The sequence below is a fragment of the Elgaria multicarinata genome, chromosome 5 (genome assembly GCF_023053635.1).
Source record: "Elgaria multicarinata webbii isolate HBS135686 ecotype San Diego chromosome 5, rElgMul1.1.pri, whole genome shotgun sequence".
In the NCBI taxonomy this organism is placed as follows: Eukaryota; Metazoa; Chordata; class Lepidosauria; order Squamata; family Anguidae; genus Elgaria; species Elgaria multicarinata.
The window spans coordinates 137415413-137435070 of NC_086175.1; the positions used below are offsets into that span (position 1 = coordinate 137415413).

General features: G+C 47.3%; 2 protein-coding genes across 2 annotated transcripts; one reads left to right on the forward strand and one right to left on the reverse strand.

Moving 5' to 3' along the window:
• The first annotated feature begins 735 nt into the window (after nt 1-735).
• LOC134399712 (olfactory receptor 52P1-like) lies at nt 736-1689 on the forward strand. Its single transcript, XM_063127799.1, has one exon. It carries the CDS (start codon nt 736-738, stop codon nt 1687-1689), a length of 954 nt encoding a protein of 317 aa, XP_062983869.1.
• Nucleotides 1690-11160: 9471 nt separating this feature from the next.
• On the reverse strand, nt 11161-12123 carry LOC134399713 (olfactory receptor 52M1-like). The gene has a single exon (XM_063127800.1). It carries the CDS (start codon nt 12121-12123, stop codon nt 11161-11163), a length of 963 nt encoding a protein of 320 aa, XP_062983870.1.
• Nucleotides 12124-19658: the final 7535 nt, after the last annotated feature.

Consider the following 19658-nt stretch of genomic DNA (forward strand, 5'->3'; position numbering starts at 1 on the left):
CCCGCCTGGGGGGGTGCACAGAGTCCTGGGTCGTGGGCTCCTGCTGCCATGGTGCTTCAGGTTGATTTTGTGGGGTGTTTTCCTGCCTGCCTGGGAGTGGGGGGGGGGCGTGGAGCTGGAGGTGGCCTAGAAAAGGCGGTTCTGCCTCATGGGAGAAGGGGAAGAGCAGAGAGAAAAGGGCTCCTCATAGTTTCTTGCTCTGGAACTCTGTTTCTGATGTGTACAACTCACGTCATTGAAGACACCTGTTCATGTTCCTTGGGGCAAAATAAAAGCACAAGCCATTCAGGCCTTGGGTGGATTTAAAGTGCCCCCAAACAACCCCATTTTTGGCCTTCTGTGACACAACTAAAACAATATTAAATATTAGGAACACATCAGCATAAAATGTATAGCAGCCATCTGCTATATCTAAAGATGGGAGGAGAAGAGGTTTAGTTGATCTCCCCAGGAAGGGATCCCACTTCTGCAGAGCCACCACTGAGAAGGCCCAGTGATCGTCACTAACGATGGGCCAGAGAGCAAGCCTTCTGGTGTGGTGATGCCTGAGCAAGCTCCCCTGTGCTGCTGCTCCACAGGCTGCTGGAAATAAAGTCGAGATCGTGTCAAATGCTACTAGTTGTTCTGAGCCCCTTGAGCCACACCTGACCTTAACCGGCACACATCGCATTGTCTGATTGTCTGGCTTTTCTTAACCATAGGCTATGAAATGGTTCCCAGAGCCTGGAAGAAACCATGTCATGTTACAATCGCTCCCACGGCCCCTCCGTTTTTGTCCTAATGGGGATTCCGGGATTGGAAGCCGCTCACTTCTGGATCGCCTTCCCTTTCTGCTCCATGTACTTAGTAGCCTTGCTGGGGAACTTCACCATCCTCTTTGTGGTCAGGAAAGAGCCGAGCCTTCACTTGCCCATGTACTACTTCCTTTGCATGTTGGCCACCCTTGACTTGGTGCTGACCACCTCCACCGTGCCCAAGATCCTTGGCCTCTTCTGGTTCCACTCCAACACAATTGGCTTTGAAGCCTGCGTCATCCAGATGTTCTTCATTCACGGCTTCTCTGCCGTGGAGTCGGGGGTGCTGCTCGCCATGGCCTTCGATCGCTACGTGGCCATCTGCGCCCCTCTGCGCTACACCACCATCCTCACCAGCTCCGTCATTGCCAAGATCGCTTGTGCAGCCTTTGTGAGGGGCATCGGCTTCATGACTCCTTTGACCTGCATGGTGAGCCGCCTGCCGTATTGCGGACCCAACGTCATCGCCCATTCCTACTGCGAGCACATGGCCGTGGTCAAGTTGGCCTGTGGAGACACCACACCTAACAACATCTACGGGATCACCGCCGCCACTTTTGTGGTGGGCTCAGATTCGATCTTCATCGCCGTCTCCTACGTGCTCATTCTGCGGGCGGTCCTGGGCCTCTCGTCTAAGGAGGCGCGGCAGAAATCCTTCGGCACTTGCGGCTCCCACATCTGTGTCATCCTGATCTTCTACACTCCTGCGCTTTTCTCCTTTTACACCCAGCGCTGGGGGCACAATATTCCTGCGCACGTCCACATCCTGTTGGCTGACCTCTACCTTCTGGTGCCCCCCATGCTCAACCCCATCATCTACGGCATGAAAACCAAGCAAATCCGGGAGCAAGTACTCAAGCCCTTCTACCACAAAGGCGCCCAAATTGAGTCTTGACCCAAAGTCAAAGCTGTCCCAAGATCAAAGTGAAACAAAAGGTGTACGCGGTAGAATCACGTGGCTTTTGCTCCCCATGGGGATAAATCTGCACTGGCTTACGTTGCAAAGGGCCTTTTGTTTTATACTCTTGCCTTCCTGTCTGTTAGTGCTGCTCATTCTGGCTTTACTGCAGCGTGAGCTTATGGAGGCTCCCGGCTAATTCATCAAACGCAAACCCCCACGATGCAGTTGTGATGGCTGTTAGGCATTTGGCAAAGCTGCCCTTGAGGCTAATTTTCATCTTTGTTTGATTTTATAATACTTCTGTGCTTACGCAGACTGTCGCTCAGATTTTTAACTGCTGCTCTCTGCGATTTATTGGTTTCATGTTTTATTAAATAGTTACATTTCAATATTGCTTGAAGTTGAACTCGTAAACCTCTTTGCTGTTGTTGCTTTCTAAAACAAAAGCATATATTATTAATAAATAAAAAATAAGGAGAGGACTGGGAAAATGGCATTGGATAAAATTTATTGAGAAATGGGGAAGAGGATAGTTGTAACACAGGAAGCAACTGCAGAACTGGAATACATTGATGGATGGTCATGTTCTCAGTGGGACTTGAGCAATATTCCATCTTGCACTATGGAAAGAAACTCTTCCCCAAAAGGGTTGCTAATTGTTGCTATGGCATCGCTCAGTGCTCAGGACCTGCCTATTAACTCTGTACTTCTCATCTCACCTTGTTAACCCAGTTTCTCCTCTCCTGCAACTCTTCTGTGTGGGAAGGTGGCGGCACTTCAGGGGCCCATTTCATGCTCACAAAAGCTCATGCCAGCCCAAACCAGTTCGTTTCCTCTGTCCTGGCACTTTGGAGTGATGGCTGCCAGGACTCTCCTGGAAAGGATACACACAACTTCTCTGGGGGTCATGCGTGCTTGATCACCTTGAATGTATCTTCACACACTCCCTATTGAGCTATGGCCATGTGGAATGCCTGTTTTCAAACTCTGTGCGTGTGTGTGTGTGTGTGTGTGTGTGTGTGTGTGTGTGTGTGTGTGTGTGTACACATGCCATAAAAATATGTGTAAGACTTTAAGGTGCCACAAGAGATGTTGTTGCTTTGAAAAGAAAATAGATGGCTGTCCCGAGGAGCTTACACTCAATAACTCGAAGCAGGTAGGGGCAACACAGGGGAGAGAGAAGAAAAAGGGGCCGTATTCTTCCCAGATACATGTACTTAGATTTTGTTTCAGTCAGGGGTCTGAGAACTAAGGGATGGTGCCACAGAAAGGGTGAGTGTTAAGGAAGGAGGGAGGGAGGGAGCGGCGCTTCCCTCCTCTCATTGCTGATGCTGCTCCTCAACAGAGCGTCCAAGAGTAGCAGCGCCAAGGAGGAGAAGTAAGTGGCTTCCAGTGGACATGCCCAGCTCCAGCCAAGTCCTGCTGGAGCTGCCTTGGCCCGTGCTTCTCGCCCACCAAGTTTTCCATTTCTATCAACTTGCCAAATTTCAAGTTCCTAACTCATCTGGAAGTGAATAAACATTTCCAGACATACATCCCACACACATACCTTCCGCTTCATAGGTAGATTAGCTAGCTAGCTGGATACTGATATTGCTAAATAAATGAAAGCCCCATGACTTGGGCTGGGCAGTTATAGTTTTCACTGACTGGTTCTCAGCTCATCCTCCGGTCCTGAGCCCTCAGCTTCTGCCTTTGGCTAGAATCCTGGCTCCCATTCAACACTTGCCTTCAGACTGGCTCGGACACCCCAACCATAAACAGTCAGCCTCAATAAAATCCTCACCACCCCTTCAGACTCTCTTCTGGTGATTGTTTTTGACTCTGTTGGTTTTGCTTGATTGCCATTGTTCATTCTTTTTGTGGGGGTTGATTTATATGGATTTTATTCTTGTCTTTTATTGTAAGACAGTCTGAGAGTTATTAGCTAGAAGGTGATGAATATTCCTTACAAATAAATAAATAGCAATCTTTCTGGCATGGGTGTTGAGTGCGAAAAGTCTCCCTCTTTGCACAAACAGCAGCAGCAGATTCCACAAAAACATCTGGTCTGCTTTGGACCCTCATGCTTGGCCCATTGCAGCACAGCAGCCCTAGACCACCAAGAAGGGCCTGGGAAAGGAAGGAGAAGGTCACTGGCGGGGCCTGCAGGGTTAACTTTTATCATTCACTGCCAAAATATGTAATGGCACTAATTTAGAGCGCAATGCCTGAGTACTTGCGTATAATGTCTACTCAGAAGTAACTCCTATTGAGATCAGTGGGACTTACTCCCATATAGAATCATAGAATCATAGAATAGCAGAGTTGGAAGGGGCCTACAAGGCCATCAAGTCCAACCCCCTGCTCAATGCAGGAATCCACCCTAAAGCATCCCTGACAGGTGGTTGTCCAGCTGCCTCTTGAAGGCCTCTAGTGTGGGAGAGCCCACAAACTCACCAGGCAACTGATTCCATTGTCGTACTGCTCTAACAGTCAGGAAGTTTTTTCTGATGTCCAGCTGGAATCTGGCTTCCTTTAACTTGAGCCCGTTATTCCGTGTCCTGCACTCTGGGAGGATCGAGAAGAGATCCTGGCCTTCCTCTGTGTGACAACCTTTTAAGTATTTGAAGAGTGCTATCATGTCTCCCCTCAATCTTCTCTTTTCCAGGCTAAACATGCCAGGTTGTGATAACCGTCAGACAGGATATGCAGCATCTGCCCTACATCTTCCTTGATGGTTGTGTTTCCAATGTCTTTTCAAAAACTCCCAAGACATAACCTCCCCCAGATAACTTTTTCCGGTCCTGCACTGCTCATTAGAAGCATGTTGTGTATTATTTGGCCTAGATTGACATACCTATGGTTTACATGCATTGATGATTCTTCTCCTCCCGTGACACCCCATGGATTCTCAGATCCCCCAAGGGACTGAGAAGCTGGGAAGTGGCCTCCATCCAAGCAATAGCTGGGCTGAATCTGCCTTTCCTTTCTGATAAGCCAACTCCTTGTAAATGCAGTCAGCCAGGCAAACAGATGCTGTAGCCTCCAGGTCACTGAGTTTGGCACACCAGAAGAGTGCCTGGAATGAATGGGCTAACTGAAGGTTTGACAGTGGGGTTTTTCCAAGGACAACCCAAAAGCCACAGTATGAAAACAAGAATGGGATGATGGATGGGCTGAGAAGGATAAAAGCATGAGCCTGGAGGAAGCTGGCCGTCATCAGCTTGGACCATAGAATCATAGAATAGCAGAGCTGGAAGGGTCCTACAAGGCCATCGAGTCCAACCCCCTGCTCCATGCAGGAATCCACCCTAAAGCATCCCTGACAGACGGTTGTCCAGCTGCCTCTTGGAGGCAGGAGCTGCATTGAAAGCAGGGGCTGCAGGCTGTGAAAGAAAAGATCTGAGGCTCCCAGTGAGCTCAAGTACTGGAAAAACTCCTTGTGGGTGTCCAGTGCAATCTAGAAGTTTGCATTTTCATTTCATCTACCATTATCCCATTCAGGTGTTCTTTCTTAATGTAATTGTTTAGCTTATTCCCCATGGTCCTGGAATGCTTTCTAGCAACTAATAACAGGGAAACAATGGGGCAAACCGAGAGACCTGGGCCTAATCGACACTAAGTTGGATATTGCAGTACGAAAGCAGTATGAAAGCAGTATATAAAAGCAGCAGGAGCCACACCAAGCAGGATATAGTGGCATGAAAGCAGTATATGGTATGTGTCATAGAATCATAGAGTTGGAAGGGGCCTCTAAGGCCATTGAGCTCAATGCAGGAATCCACCCTAAAGCATCCCTGACAGAGGGTTGTCCAGCTGCCTCTTGAAGGCCTCTAATGTGGGAGAGCCCATGACCTCCCTAGGTAACTGATTCCATTGTCGTACTGCTCTAACAGTCAAGAGGTTTTTCCTGATGTCCAGCCGGACTCTGGCTTCCTGTAACCTGAGCTCATTATTCTGTGTCCTGCACAACCGATAGATGTTTCTTTACTTTCTTGCTTGCTCATTGATATCATGCCTTTCTGCATTCTTCAAAAGCAAATGGGGGGAAATACTACAGCACATGGCAAATACTCAGAGGCAGTATGCAAAATGTTGTATACAAACAAGGAAGGAAGGACGTCACTTTATGCCCAGAGGGATATGGCTGGCTAGCCACTGTTGGGAGCAGACAGCTGGGTCAGGTGGACGTTTGTTCCAAGCCAGCCAAGCTGCTGCCACGTCCTCTTCTTGCTTCTAGGTGAATATTAACAACACTGGTGTGTCAATATTTTCAAAAACACGTGGAGCAAAGATTCTAATGCTGAATTGGGGGGATCAATCATAATATTTGGGTGCTTTGAACAGCTGTTCACATCTGTCACAGAGAGTTAGGAGTTGGTTTATTGACTTTATTCCACTTGTTAGTCAGTCTCCGTCAGCCTTCCCCAGGTGCTGCCTTCCAGATGTGTTGAACTACAATTGCCAACAGAATGTCCCTGCCTGGTGCCAAAAGGACCAGAGGGCGGGTGCCAGGCAGACCTCCTGGGGAGCGCGTTCCACACCACTGAGGGGCTACCACCGAGAAGGCCTGCTGACAGGTTCAGTGATATTTTATTTATTTATTTATTTATTACATTTTTATACCGCCCAATAGCCGAAGCTCTAAGAGTCACTTGCAGGCCAGGCCTCTCTTGGGCTGATCGGGATGACCCATCCTGCTTCCATTTCTAAAGGGCAAGGCCAGGGGGCAACCAGACAGCATCAGTTGACCTTTAGCACGCAGGCAGCGTGCCACTGCACCCGTTTTGCAGCCATGTGACCTATAAATCCAGTGCCAAGTCTTTCACTAAAGCTCTAAAGTCCAGAATTCGCAGGAGCTGTGTTCCTTGGATTCCACGGAGACACAAGGACAACTTCCATTTCTGGCTCAAAGCTACCACTTCTGGCTCTGGACCTTCTCTAGCCCAGGAAGATTATAACCCACCTGCCTATGATGCCAGCAAAGGCAAAGAGCCCACACTTTGCTCTGTTCATTTACTTGGCTGCAATTCTAGATCTGAAGGGTTTGCTAGTAAACATAACTTGTTGGTTATGTAAACCTGTGTGTGCTGATCTGGGACAATTCTATCTAATCTTATTAATGCCATTGTCTCCTCAACAAACGCTCCAGGGAAGAGGGGTGGTTGGAGATTGGGAACGGGCGGTACCCCAGTTAGATCTCCCTCCCACCCCGCAATGCATAAGACCCCTACTGCCCTTTAACTAAGTAGGCAATGGCATCTATTGGTAACCTCTTGTACAAAGAGGGGTAAGTGTGTGGGTGGGGAGGGGGGAGACTCATCCCCACCATGTGGTTCAGGACAGAAGACACTTATCAACCTTGCCCTTCCATGTAATCACAACTGAACACCTCCCAGATAAGATTATATCCATCAGAAGGCTCTCCTGCTCCAGCAGAGATTCCATCATCCCAGCAAGGCTAACTCAGGCCATAGCGCAGAGCATGGAGCAGAGCAGGGCCAGGACCCTGGACAGTACTGCAGGCACCAGGCTGGACACAGTCTTAACTTGGTTTCAGGACCATGGCTAGCAATCCTGCCCCTCACATAAGAGACAAGCAGCCAATCCCCAGCGCTGGCCTGGAGCAACTGGCAGGATTTTATAGTCTAGCCAGGAGAGTCCTTCTGAGAGTTCCGCCTCCTTGACTGCTGCATCTGGATTTTAAAGAACTAGCACCCTTTTCCGCTGCCACTGGAGGGTGTGAGGAGTGAGGATCTAGTTGGCCTTCCGGCTTACTGGAGGCGCATGAGGTCCACTCTGTACAGTCCATGTATGGAATGCAGGATCCCAGGTGAAGGGACCTACTTGACAGAGACCAGGGACTGGTTCTGGCTCCTCCTTGGAACTGCTGGAGAACTGAGTTCCTGAGGGCTCTTGGTCTGGGGCCATGACTACAGCAATGCCCTTGTTCAGAGGAGGGCAACCAGGATGATCAAGGGTCTGGAAACAAAGCCCTATGAAGAGAGACTGAAAGAACTGGGCATGTTTAGCCTGGAGAAGAGAAGATTGAGGGGAGACATGATAGCAATCTTCAAATACTTGAAAGGTTGTCACTCAGAGGAGGGCCAGGATCTCTTCTCAATCCTCCCAGAGTGCAGGACACGGCATAACGGGCTCAAGTTAAAGAAAGCCAGATTCCAGCTGGACATCAGGAAAAACTTCCTGACTGTTAGAGCAGTACAACAATGGAACCAGTGACTTAGGGAGGTTGTGGGCTCTCCCACACTAGAGGCCTTCAAGAGGCAGCTGGACAACCATCTGTCAGGGATGCTTTAGGGTGGATTCCTGCATTGTGCAGGGGGTTGGACTCGATGGCCTTGTAGGCCCCTTCCAACTCTGCTTGTGAAGGACCAGGGGGGCTGGGAGGTGTTGCTGAGTTTTGCATTATGTTTGAATTGTACCAGTTTTCCTGTTAAGTAGTAAACCATAGTGGTGATGGGTAGATAAGGATTAGTTTGATATGTTTTATGGCTGGGATCTGGTGGAGATGTTTATAACCGGGCTGGCGCCAGGACCCAGCCTGGTATGTGGGAAAGAGTGGGAGTAAGGCTTCCCGGGGCCGGAGTTTCTCCGAAGTCCTGAGGTCAGTTAGAGGCCTCGCACCTGTATGCTATCTCCTAGTTGAGCTAATTGGACCCAGTGTGTGAAGAAGAGCAAGTACCCTCATTAGGGAGGAGGGGCGGTTACAGCCGGGGCGGGGGGGGGAAGAGGGATAAAAGAGCTAATTGGATTAGGCTTCTGTAGGTCTTCGGCCTGGGGCGATGGACGTCTGAAGTAACCTGGTCGGGGTGCTTGAGGGAAGTTAGTCTTTTGTTATGTTTTAGTCTCTGGTTTTCTAGGACAAAGCTCGCCACGATTTGGCCGGGAAGGAGGGAGGCTCAGTGGCGTGGTTGCATGTTTTTAGATGGATTTGTGGGTAGTCTTACCTGATACAAACCTACCTCATCCTTTCCTTCCCCTTCCCCCTTTCTATCCCTTACCGTCTTGGTACGGTGTCTGTAGCTGCTGTAGTCTAAGGCCTTATTTAGTAGTAATGTTTTTGTATTAAACTGTTGCCTTGGTCAGTTTGGTGTGTCTGTGTGTTTTGTTCCAGAAACTACCGGTTCCACAACGTGGGGTATGGGGAGCCCAGGGAGTGGGGAACCCCGGAGCGAACCCCTAGGGAAGACTGATTAACTCAGGCTTCCTTTACACTGCTATTCTATGATTCTAATACAAAGCATTGTTCCTCTCTCATGCCAAATGTATTTATCAATCTCTCCATTGCAATTATATTCCACAATAAGACCACACTTATTCATGATTTAATCATGGATGAGAAGGCCAACCTGGCGTGCATTACGGAAACTAAGGTGGGTGAGCTGGGTGGGGCTGATCTGAATCAGCTCTGCCCACCTGGGTACACAGTGCAGCACCAACATAGATTGGAGGGGGAGTCACCATGATTCATAGAACCTCCATCTCTATCACCAGGAAGCCACTCCACCTGGTATACCGCCCACTCTGCTGCCCAGCATCCTCCCTGACCCAGATGGTGGAGGTGATCTTGAGTGTGGTGTTGGAGGAACCCATGACGATGGTTCCAAGTGACTTCAGCTTCCATGCTGAGGCCATCTCTGAAGTTCTGGCTTGGGACTTCGTAGCCTCCATGACAACCATGGGGCTGTCTCAGTTTGTCATCAGCCCAACACATGAAGTAGGGCAGACCCTTGATTTGGTTTTTGCTCCAAGCTGTGAGACAGGTAGTCTGAAGACGGGTGGGTGGGTTCCAAGTAACCCCATTGTCATGGTCAGACCATTTTCTGGTGAAATTTGAACTCATGGCATCACTTCCCTCCTGCAAGGGTGGGGGACCCTTTTGGATGTTCCCCCCCAGGAGACTAATGGAATCCAGTGAATTCCTGAATGCTCTTGGGGATTTTCCAGTGGAGAGAGCTGGTGATTCAGCCAAGGCCCTAGCCTCACTGAGGAACGGTGCGGAGGGCCATTGGTTTGATTGCCCCTGAGTGCCCTCCCCAGCCCTGTAGAGCCTGCTCCACAATGAAACAGGCTGGACATCAGCTAGAGCGCAAATGGAATAAGACTCGAAGCAAAGATGACCGAGCATGATCTAGAGCGCGTAATCGTGCGCATTGCATGGCAGTGTGGGCAGCAAAGAAGGCTTGTGTTGCTGCCTCCAATGCATCCATGAGTAGCCATCTAGAAGAGCTCTTCCAGGTGGACACTCACCCCAGAAAATGGGGCCCTGGCACCATTGAGGAAAAATCATCCCTAGTGAATCAACATACAGGAAACTATCAAATGCAAGTGGGGTAGATCAAAGAGGGAGGGAAAGAGGGAGGATAAAGAATAATATTACATGCTGAATTTATCACCCCACATTGGAGGCCCACTGGTGCAACACTTGAATAAGCTGGCAGGAAGGACATTATTATTATTTATTATTATTTATTTATATAGCACCATCAATGTACATGGTGCTGTACAGAGTAAAACAGTAAATAGCAAGACTCTGCCGCATAGGCTTACAATCTAATAAAATCATAGTAAAACAATAAGGAGGGGAAGAGAATGCAAACAGGCACTGGGTAGGGTAAACAGGCACTGGGTAGGGTAAAACTAACAGTATAAAGTCTGCACAACATCAAGTTTTAAAAGCTTTAGGAAAAAGAAAAGTTTTTAGTTGAGCTTTAAAAGCTGTGATTGAACTTGTAGTTCTCAAATGTTCTGGAAGAGCGTTCCAGGCGTAAGGGGCAGCAGAAGAAAATGGACGGAGCCGAGCAAGGGAAGTAGAGGCCCTTGGGCAGGCGAGAAACATGGCATCAGAGGAGCGAAGAGCACGAGCGGGGCAATAGTGTGAGATGAGAGAGGAGAGATAGGAAGGAGCTAGACCATGAAAAGCTTTGAAGGTTAACAGGAGAAGTTTATAGTGGATTCTGGAGTGAATTGGAAGCCAATGAAGAGATTTCAGAAGCGGAGTAACATGGTCAGAACGGCGAGCCAAGAAGATGATCTTTGCGGCAGAGTGGTGAACAGAAACCAACAGACTGATGTGAGAGGAAGGAAGGCCAGAGAGAAGAAGGTTGCAGTAGTCCAACCGTGAAATAACCAGTGCATGAACAAGCGTCTTGGTGGAAGAGACAGACAAAAATGATCGAATCCTGGCAATATTATACAGGAAAAATCGACAAGATTTAGCTACTGCCTCAATATGAGGAATAAAGGAGAGCGAGGAATAACCATGGGGACGTTGTGTAGCCATGCCCTGACGTATGACTCATTCAGCCCTTGGTATTTTCAACAGGTGCTAAATCTCTCTCTCTCTCTCTCTCTCTCTCTCTCTCCTGAATCAATTCAGTATTTCCTTGGGAAGAGGCTCTACTCCTCACATCAAAGCCTTTATACAAGGAACAAAGTTCACACAAAGAGTAGCCATGAAGCTTACAGAAAGCCTCTGGCTTCTCTTCTGGCCCAAGACAGGATCTTTGCCATCTTCTTCCGGATTTCTTTGGTCCGGGCAGCATACACGATGGGGTTCAAGACAGGAGGGATGATGAGGTAGAAGTTGGCTAGCAGGATGTGTGTTGGGGGAGCCACGTTGTGGCCAAAGCGGTGAGTCAGGGAGGAAACGGCTATGGGGATATAGAAGGCCAAGATGGCGCAGATGTGCGAGGTGCACGTGCTGAAGGATTTGAGGCGGGCCTCCGTGGTGGCCAAGCTCATCACTGCCCGGAAGATGAGCACATAGGACAGCCCAATACAGAGGGAGTCAGCGATGAGTACCAGGAAACCAATGCTCATGCCGTAGACGTTACTGACGGAGATATCCTCACAGGAGAGCATCACCACCGCCATGTGCTCACAATAGGAATGCGCAATGACGTTGGTGCGGTAGTAGGTGAACCGCCTGACTAGCAGGGGCAGTGGAGCAATGTACAGGAAGCCCCGCAGAGCGGCTGCCGCCCCAATCTTGGCAACAGCGGAATGGGTTAAGATCGCCTTGTGCCTCAGGGGGGAACATATGGCCACGTAGCGGTCAAAAGCCATAGCAAGAAAGATCCCAGACTCAATGGTGGCAAAAGAATGGATGACGAACATCTGGAAGAGGCAGGCGTGGAAGCTGATGTCTTTGTCATCAAACCAGAAGATGCCAAGCAGCTTGGGCATTGTGGAGGAGGAGAGGACCAGGTCGATGATGGCCAGCATTGAGAGAAAGAGGTACATTGGCTCGTGGAGGGATGGCTCCGTCTTGATGATGAGCAGGATGGTGCAGTTCCCCACAACAGCAATGATGTACATGGAGCAAAAAGGGATGGAGATCCATGCATAGGCTGCTTCCAGCTGAGGGATGCCCGTGAGGGAGAAAGTGGATGGGCTGACACAGGCATTGTAGAAGGCGGGCATCGTATCAGTGCACTGCCAGGGAGGCCATCATTCCATGCAACTGGGAAGCAGTGAAGAGCAAAGAGAAGAAGTCCTATTATTATACTTCACAATACCTGGCAACTACGATATAATATAAGCCAATGGCGTTATCCTCCTTGTAATGAGGAGAGGAGATGGCTTCTCTAAGGACACTAAGGCTACAATCCTATACTCACTTACCTGAGAGTAAGTCCCATTCACCTCAATGGCACCTACTTCTGAGTAGACCTATAGATAGGATTGCACTGTAAATGGCCCTACCTACATTTTTGCTGAGATGAGATTTGAACCATGGGGGGCTCCTAGCTCACACTCAACACCCTACAGAGCCAATCTCTAAATTCTAGGAATTAAAAAAAACCCACAAATAATTTACACACACAAATAATTTACACACACAAATTGTTAATGTGCACAGTGAAAATGTCCAGAGGTTCCGGCACATGGGGTTCGGTTTTCCTAGGCGGAGGTCGCGGGCGACTTGTGCTGCTCCTGTGATACAACCTTTATGTACAGGCTGAGCATAAGATGGAGGTTCACAGCATTAAAATCACAACCGATTCCTGTCCCTCCTCAGATGTCTAGGGGGACCCATAATACCCTGCAGAGAACCGAAATAGCTCCCTGCCTGCCTTTCAAACCCAGTTCCAGCATAGACTGACTTCCTATGATGCACAGAGACCTCACTGGCCCCCTCCCCTTGTCTTGGGGGGGTCTGCCCTTCCCCTTCTTGGGTCCATCCCAGCTGCCTTTAAGACACATCACTGGAACGTTACCTGCTGTCAACTGCCTTTTATTTCCACCGGTTGCCTCAAGGCATTTACATTGACAGTCTCTTTAGAGTCGAAAATTACAGAATCGGAAGGGATCCTGAAACTCTTTGCAATCAGAGGCACTGGGCTGGAAGGGACCCGAGAAAGTTCATTCAGGCCGTCTCCAAGCCCATAACAATGTCTTCCCCTTTATTCAATCAGTGGAAACCAAAGTGTAAACAAAATGACCCTGTCTCCGAAGAATCTATGTTTCACTTTAAATTCCCGGCGTACATTCATCTAAAGGCACCAAACACAAGAAATCTGGATACAGTCGTATGAGCAATCACATCAAGATTTGTTCTTTTGTAGTATTTTATCCATTCATCTTTGTGCCTGTGATCTTCAGTAGAACACTGTACAAAAAGAATCCTGTCATCATCATAAAAAATGCTTTTCTGCATCATTTCGGCAGGCATATGTGGCCATGGGTAATGCACAGCGGGGGGGACGGGGACACAGAAATTATCTGGAGGAACTGAAAGCTAAAGCAAATGGTGCATACACATTGCTCCATGCAAAGCTCAGAAAATGAGAAGGAAGGAGGAGGAAGAGGAGGAAGAGGAGGAGGATGGGGGATTCCTCACCCATTAGCACCACTTTGGAACAGAAACCAAGCTCTGTTTATGGGCTCCCCACTGGGGCAACTAATTGGCCACTGTTGAAAGCAGAGTAACAAACAAACATAGTTTATTGTATCTTAGAAACTGCCATTATACAAAATCACAGTGAAAAACCACTCTACAATTTAGAAGGCTACTAATGGACCATCAAAAGTTGAATACTTTTCTATGCAGCCTTTAAACTTTCTAACACATTTCTGTAGACCACTGAGAAGGAATTTGGATGTTCTAAAGATACATACTTCTCAGCATCAGACAACAGAAAACACAGTTTTACAAGCGATGACCTTCCCTTCAACGATTTTAACAACAGATTAATGTATTTAGATCTAGGATCTAAACAAGATAAACAGAGCATTCTAGCAGTACATGAATAGCATCTTCAATTGACACACCACCCGCAGTCCTTGGGGTTGTCCCGGAACAGCAGGGAAAATCGGGGGAAACCACAGTCCTGGTTATCCCGGGACAACTGAGAGGTTGTGCCCAGTTCAGCCCGGGATCCCCTGTGCACAGGGACGACCCCGGGATAACTAGCAGGTGTAGCTTAGGCCACCATATGGAACCGCACATCTTTTGCAAATGGACACGGTCCCAAGTCAGGGAATCCCTGTGAAGATGCCCACTCCTGAAAGGCCTCCTCGCTCTGTGGTGGCAGAGCAGCTGACAATCCTGCCCCAATAGGAACTGTTGCACCTGGAGAAGAGGAGATGGAGGGGAGACATGAGAGCACTCTCCAAACACTTGAAAGGTTGTCACACAGAGGAGGGCCAGGATCTCTTCTCCATTCTCCCAGAGTGCAGGACATGGAATAACGGGCTCAAGTTACAGGAAGCCAGATTCCAGCTGGACATCAGGAAAAACTTCCTGACTGTTAGAGCAGTGCGACAATGGAATCAGTTACCTAGGGAGGTTGTGGGCTCTCCCACACTAGAGGCCTTCAAGAGGCAGCTGGACAACCATCTGTCAGGGATGCTTTAGGGTGGATCCCTGCATTGAGCAGGGGGTTGGACTCGATGGCCTTAGAGGCCCCTTCCAACTCTGCTATTCTATGATTCTATGATTCAACTTACCAAACTGTTCAGGCAGCAATGACCCTTCACAGGAAATTCTGGCTGCAGCTCTTTTGTGAGTTATTTATGTTGCATATTTCAGACACCTGGAGGGCCCTGGTGGTAACCCAACTGGGACCTGGGACAATTAGCTGCCTCGTTGCCTTCAAGCCTCAAAGCACCAGTAAAGCCTAAATAATACTGATAATAGAAAGACTTTTTTTATAACTGCCTACTTTATTTAGACCACTCTCAAAAGGAAAAGAAACACATAAGGAAGTATCTGCATTCCTGCCAACTGTTCTGGCTTCTTGGCCTCTGAACTCTTGCTGGCCCTGATCCTTTAACTCCGAGGATGGGAAATGTTTCCAGAGGTTCCCAAGCAATCTAAATGCTGGGATGGAGTTGAATGAACATGAATAATTCACTTCAGAAAAATCACTAACGGCAGAATCCTTAAACATGTTTAGGCGGGGTGGGGTGGGGAACCCTACAACTCCAAGCATTCACCAGCCAGTATGCTGGGAGTGTAGAACTTTTTTCTGTCTAACCTTGCATAGGATTGCGCCCTAAGACACACTTGCCTGGCTGTTGAACTCAATGGGACTTGCTTCTAAATAGACATGTGTACTTAGGACTTCACTACCTAAGTAGTGGGTTGCACCTCACAAGGGCTGGAAAGAATGTGTTCGGCCACAGCGTGAAGAACTTGATCAGGAGGGCTTTAAACTGAATCTTACGGGGGGAGACGTAAACCTCGAGGCAACAATGGATGAAGGCCAATGCACCACAGTACAGAGAGCAGCTCCAACAGTGTCCCAAAATAGAGTCCGCAACAATGTAGGAACAAAGCCAGACTATCAAACACATGGTCTTCGATGTCTCTATACTAATGCCCAGAGCATGGGAAACAAACAGAACGAACTTGAACTCTTATTACATGAAGGCAAATACGACTTGATAGGTATAACTGAAACTTGGTGGGATGACTCCCATGACTGGAATATAGCAATTGAAGGATATAACTTGTTCAAAAAGAACAGAAGAAATAGAAAGGGAGGTGGAGTTGCACTATATGTTAAAAATACCTATCCCTGCACAGAAATACAGGCGGATCAGACTGGGAGCCCCATCAAGAGCATCTGGATTAAAATAAATGGGGCAAGGAATAAAAAGAACATGATAAACGGAGTCTACTACCGACCACCCAATCAAGGAGAAGATGAGGACGAAACTTTTGAGAAACAAATTGCCAGTGTTTCAAGGAAGTGTGATGTAGTAGTGATGGGGGACTTCAATTACCCTGATATCTGTTGGGAGACCATTACTGCCAAAAGCGGCCCTTCCAAGAAATTCCTGACATGTATGGGTGATACTTTCTCCTACAGAAAGTGGAGGCAGGAACTAGAGGGTCGGCAATCCTTGACTTGATATTGACCAACAGGGATGACTTAGTGGATAAAGCGGCAGTTACGGGAACTCTGGGGGAAAGTGACCACGTCATACTTGGATTCTTGATTATGAAGGAGACAAAAGTTGAGAGTAGCCATACACGTACTCTGGATTTTATGAAAGCTGATTTTAATAAACTCAGAACTATAATAAGTAAGGTCCCGTGGCAAGGGAGCCTAATGAGAAGAGGAGTGCAGGATGGGTGGGAGTATTTAAAAAAGGAAATTTTAAAGGCACAGTTACAAACAATTCCAACAAGGAGAAAAGATAGAAGACAACCGAGGAAACCAATGTGGCTCCACAAAAAGCTTAGAGATGACCAAAAAACAAAAAGGGATACATATAGGAAGTGGAAGGAAGGCCAGGCTACAAAAGAAGAGTACAGACAGGTGGCGTAGAAGTGCCGAAATGGCGTCAGGAAGGCTAAAGCTGTGAATGAGCTGAGATTAGCGAGGGATGCTAAAAGCAATAAAAAGGCTTTCTTCAGATATGTGAGAACAGATGACAAAGAAAAAGCTGAAGTGCTCAATTCCTACTTTGCCTCAGTCTTCTCCCAAAAGCGGGTCTATGACCCCCTGGAGAAAGTGAAGCAGAAGTTGAGGAGGCAGGATTACAGTTTGAGATTGATAAACAAATGGTCGAAGAACACTTAATTTCCTTGAATGAGTTCAAATCTCCAGGGCCCGATGAACTGCATCCTAGAGTAATGAAGGAGCTAACGGAAGAACTCTCAGAACCTTTGTCTATTATCTTTGCAAAATCATGGAAGATGGGTGAAGTGCCGGACGACTGGAGGAGGGCTAACGTTGTCCCTATCTTCAAAAAGGGCAAAAAGGAGGAACCTGGGAACTACAGACCAATCAGTCTGACATCCATCCCTGGGAAAATTCTGGAGCAGATTATAAAGAAGTCAATCTGTAAACACCTTGAAATCAATGCAGTGATTACTAGAAGCCAACATGGATTTGTCAGGAACAAATCCTGTCAGACTAATTTGATCTCATTTTTTGATCGGGTAACCTCCCTTGTGGACTGTGGGAATGCTGTGGATGTCATATATCTTGACTTCAGCAAAGCTTTTGACAAAGTGCCCCATGATATTCTGATTAACAAACTAGCTAAAAGTGGGCTAGATGAAACAGCTATTAGGTGGAATCACACTTGGCTACAGAATCGGACTCAAAGAGTACTTATCAATGGAACCTTCTCAATCTGGGGAGAGGCAACGAGTGGGGAACCGCAGGGCTCAGTCCTGGGCCCAGTGCTCTTCAACATTTTTATTAATGATTTGGACGAGGAGGTGCAGGGAACGCTTATCAAATTTGCAGATGACACAAAATTGGGTAGCTAATACTATCCAGCCAATACCCTGGAAGACAGAAACAAACTTCAAAGTGATCTTGATAGGCTGGAGTGCTGGGCTGAAAACAACAGAATGAAATTTAATAGGAATAAATGCCAAGTTCTACATTTAGGAAATAGAAACCAAATGCACAGTTACAAGATAGGGATTCTTGGCTCAGCAATACTACAACTGAGAAGGATCTTGGAATTGTTATAGATTGCAAGTTGAATATGAGCCAACAGTGCGATATGGCTGCAAAAAAGGCAAATGCTATGTTGCACTGCATTAATAGAAGTATAGCTTCCAAGTCACATGAGGTTCTGGTTCCTCTCTATTTGGCCCTGGTTAGGCCTCATCTAGAGTATTGCATCCAGTTCTGGGCTCCACAATTCAAGAAGGATGCAGACAAGCTGGAGCGTGTTCAGAGGAGGGCAACCAGGATGATCAGGGGTCTGGAAACAAAGCCCTATGAAAAGAGCCTGAAAGAACTGGGCATGTTTAGCCTGGAGAAGAGAAGATGGAGGGGAGACAGGATAGCACTCTTCAAATACTTAAAAGGTTGTCACACAGAGGAGGGCCAGGACCTCTTCTCGATCCTCCCAGAGTGCAGGACATGGAATAACGGGCTCAAGTTAAAGGAAGCCAGATTCCAGCTGGACATCCGGAAAAAATTCCTGACTGTTAGAGCAGTATGACAATGGAATCAGTTGCCTGGTGAGGTTGTGGGCTCTCCCACAATAGAGGCCTTCAAGAGGCAGCTGGACAAGCATCTCCCAAGGATGCTTTAGGGTGGATTCCTGCGTTGAGCAGGGGGTTGGACTCGATGGCCTTTTAGGCCCCTTCCAACTCTGCTGTTCTATGATTCTATGATTCTAAGATGTGGTGATGGCCACCAATTTGGGTGGCTTTAAAAGGAGGTTGGATAAATTCCTGGAGGAGAAGGCTATCGATTACCACTAGTCCTGATGGCTATGTGTTACCTCCAGTATCAGAGGAGGTAAGCCTATATACACCAACTGTTGGGGAACATGGGTGGGAGGGTGCTGTTGCACTTGTGTCCTGCTGGTGGGTTCCTGGTGTTTGACAGCTGGTTGGCCACTGTGTAAACAGAGATATGTTCAGTTTGCATATTTTTACTAAATAAGGCAAATATTACACCAACATTAAGGATAGCCTGGCTTGGGGCCAGGCTATCTGAAGGAACGCCTCCTCCCATATGTACCTGCCCGGACCCTAAGGTCATCCTCAGGGGTCTTTCTTCGTGAGCTGTATAGATTAGATAGGCAAAGGAAGTGAGGCAGGTGGCTACCAGGAGCAGGGCCTTCTCTGCTGTGGCACCCCGACTGAGGAATGAGCTCCCTAAGGAGGTTTGCTTGGCACCTACATTATATGCTTTTAGATGCCAGGTGAAGACCTTTTTATTCTCCCAGCATTTTAACAATCTATAAATAATTTTAACTTGGTGTTTTAAATTTGTAATTTTGCATTGCTGCTGTTTTTATCTGGTTGAGCTTTTATATTGTATTTTATAGTATGGTTTTATACTGTTGTTTTATACTTTGAATGGTTTTAATTTTTGTGAACCGCCCAGAGAGCTCTGGCTATTGGGCAGTATAGAAATGCAATCAATCAATCAATCAATCAATCAATCAATAAATAGGTCTCCAGTACAGATGGGGAGAAACAGTGATTTACCCAAAATTTGACCCAATAATTTGAGGCAAAATTTGTCCCCAATCTGTTTCTATGAATCATGTTGCTGATTCTTCATCTCATTTACTTGGGAGTAAGTGCCGCTGGACTTGGTAGAGTTTCCTTCTGATTAGATAGGCATAGGGTTGCATGGTTAGTCTCTGGTAAAAGATGGCATGAAATGTCTTTTTGAACTTTGGAATCTGCTTTCAAATAAAGCACCTTTGATATTTTTGTAAGATATTCCTATAAAAATGAAAGAAATCAAAGCATAAAAAACCACACTTTCCTAGTAGTTCGGGCTTTAAAATAGTGTTGTATAGGGCAGCACACTGTTCCTTTTTATATTTTTTATCAAGGGCTCTTCAATCGCAGCCTTTTCTTCGGAGCAGAATTTAATGGAATAAAATGAACTGCTCACTTTTTCTGACTGCATTTGTCTATGGACTGCTGACCAGTCCAACAATTCAAAAAGTGCCTTGACATTTCCTGACTTGACGATTTTGAGGACCCTGGATGCTGGTTGTATTACTTATTA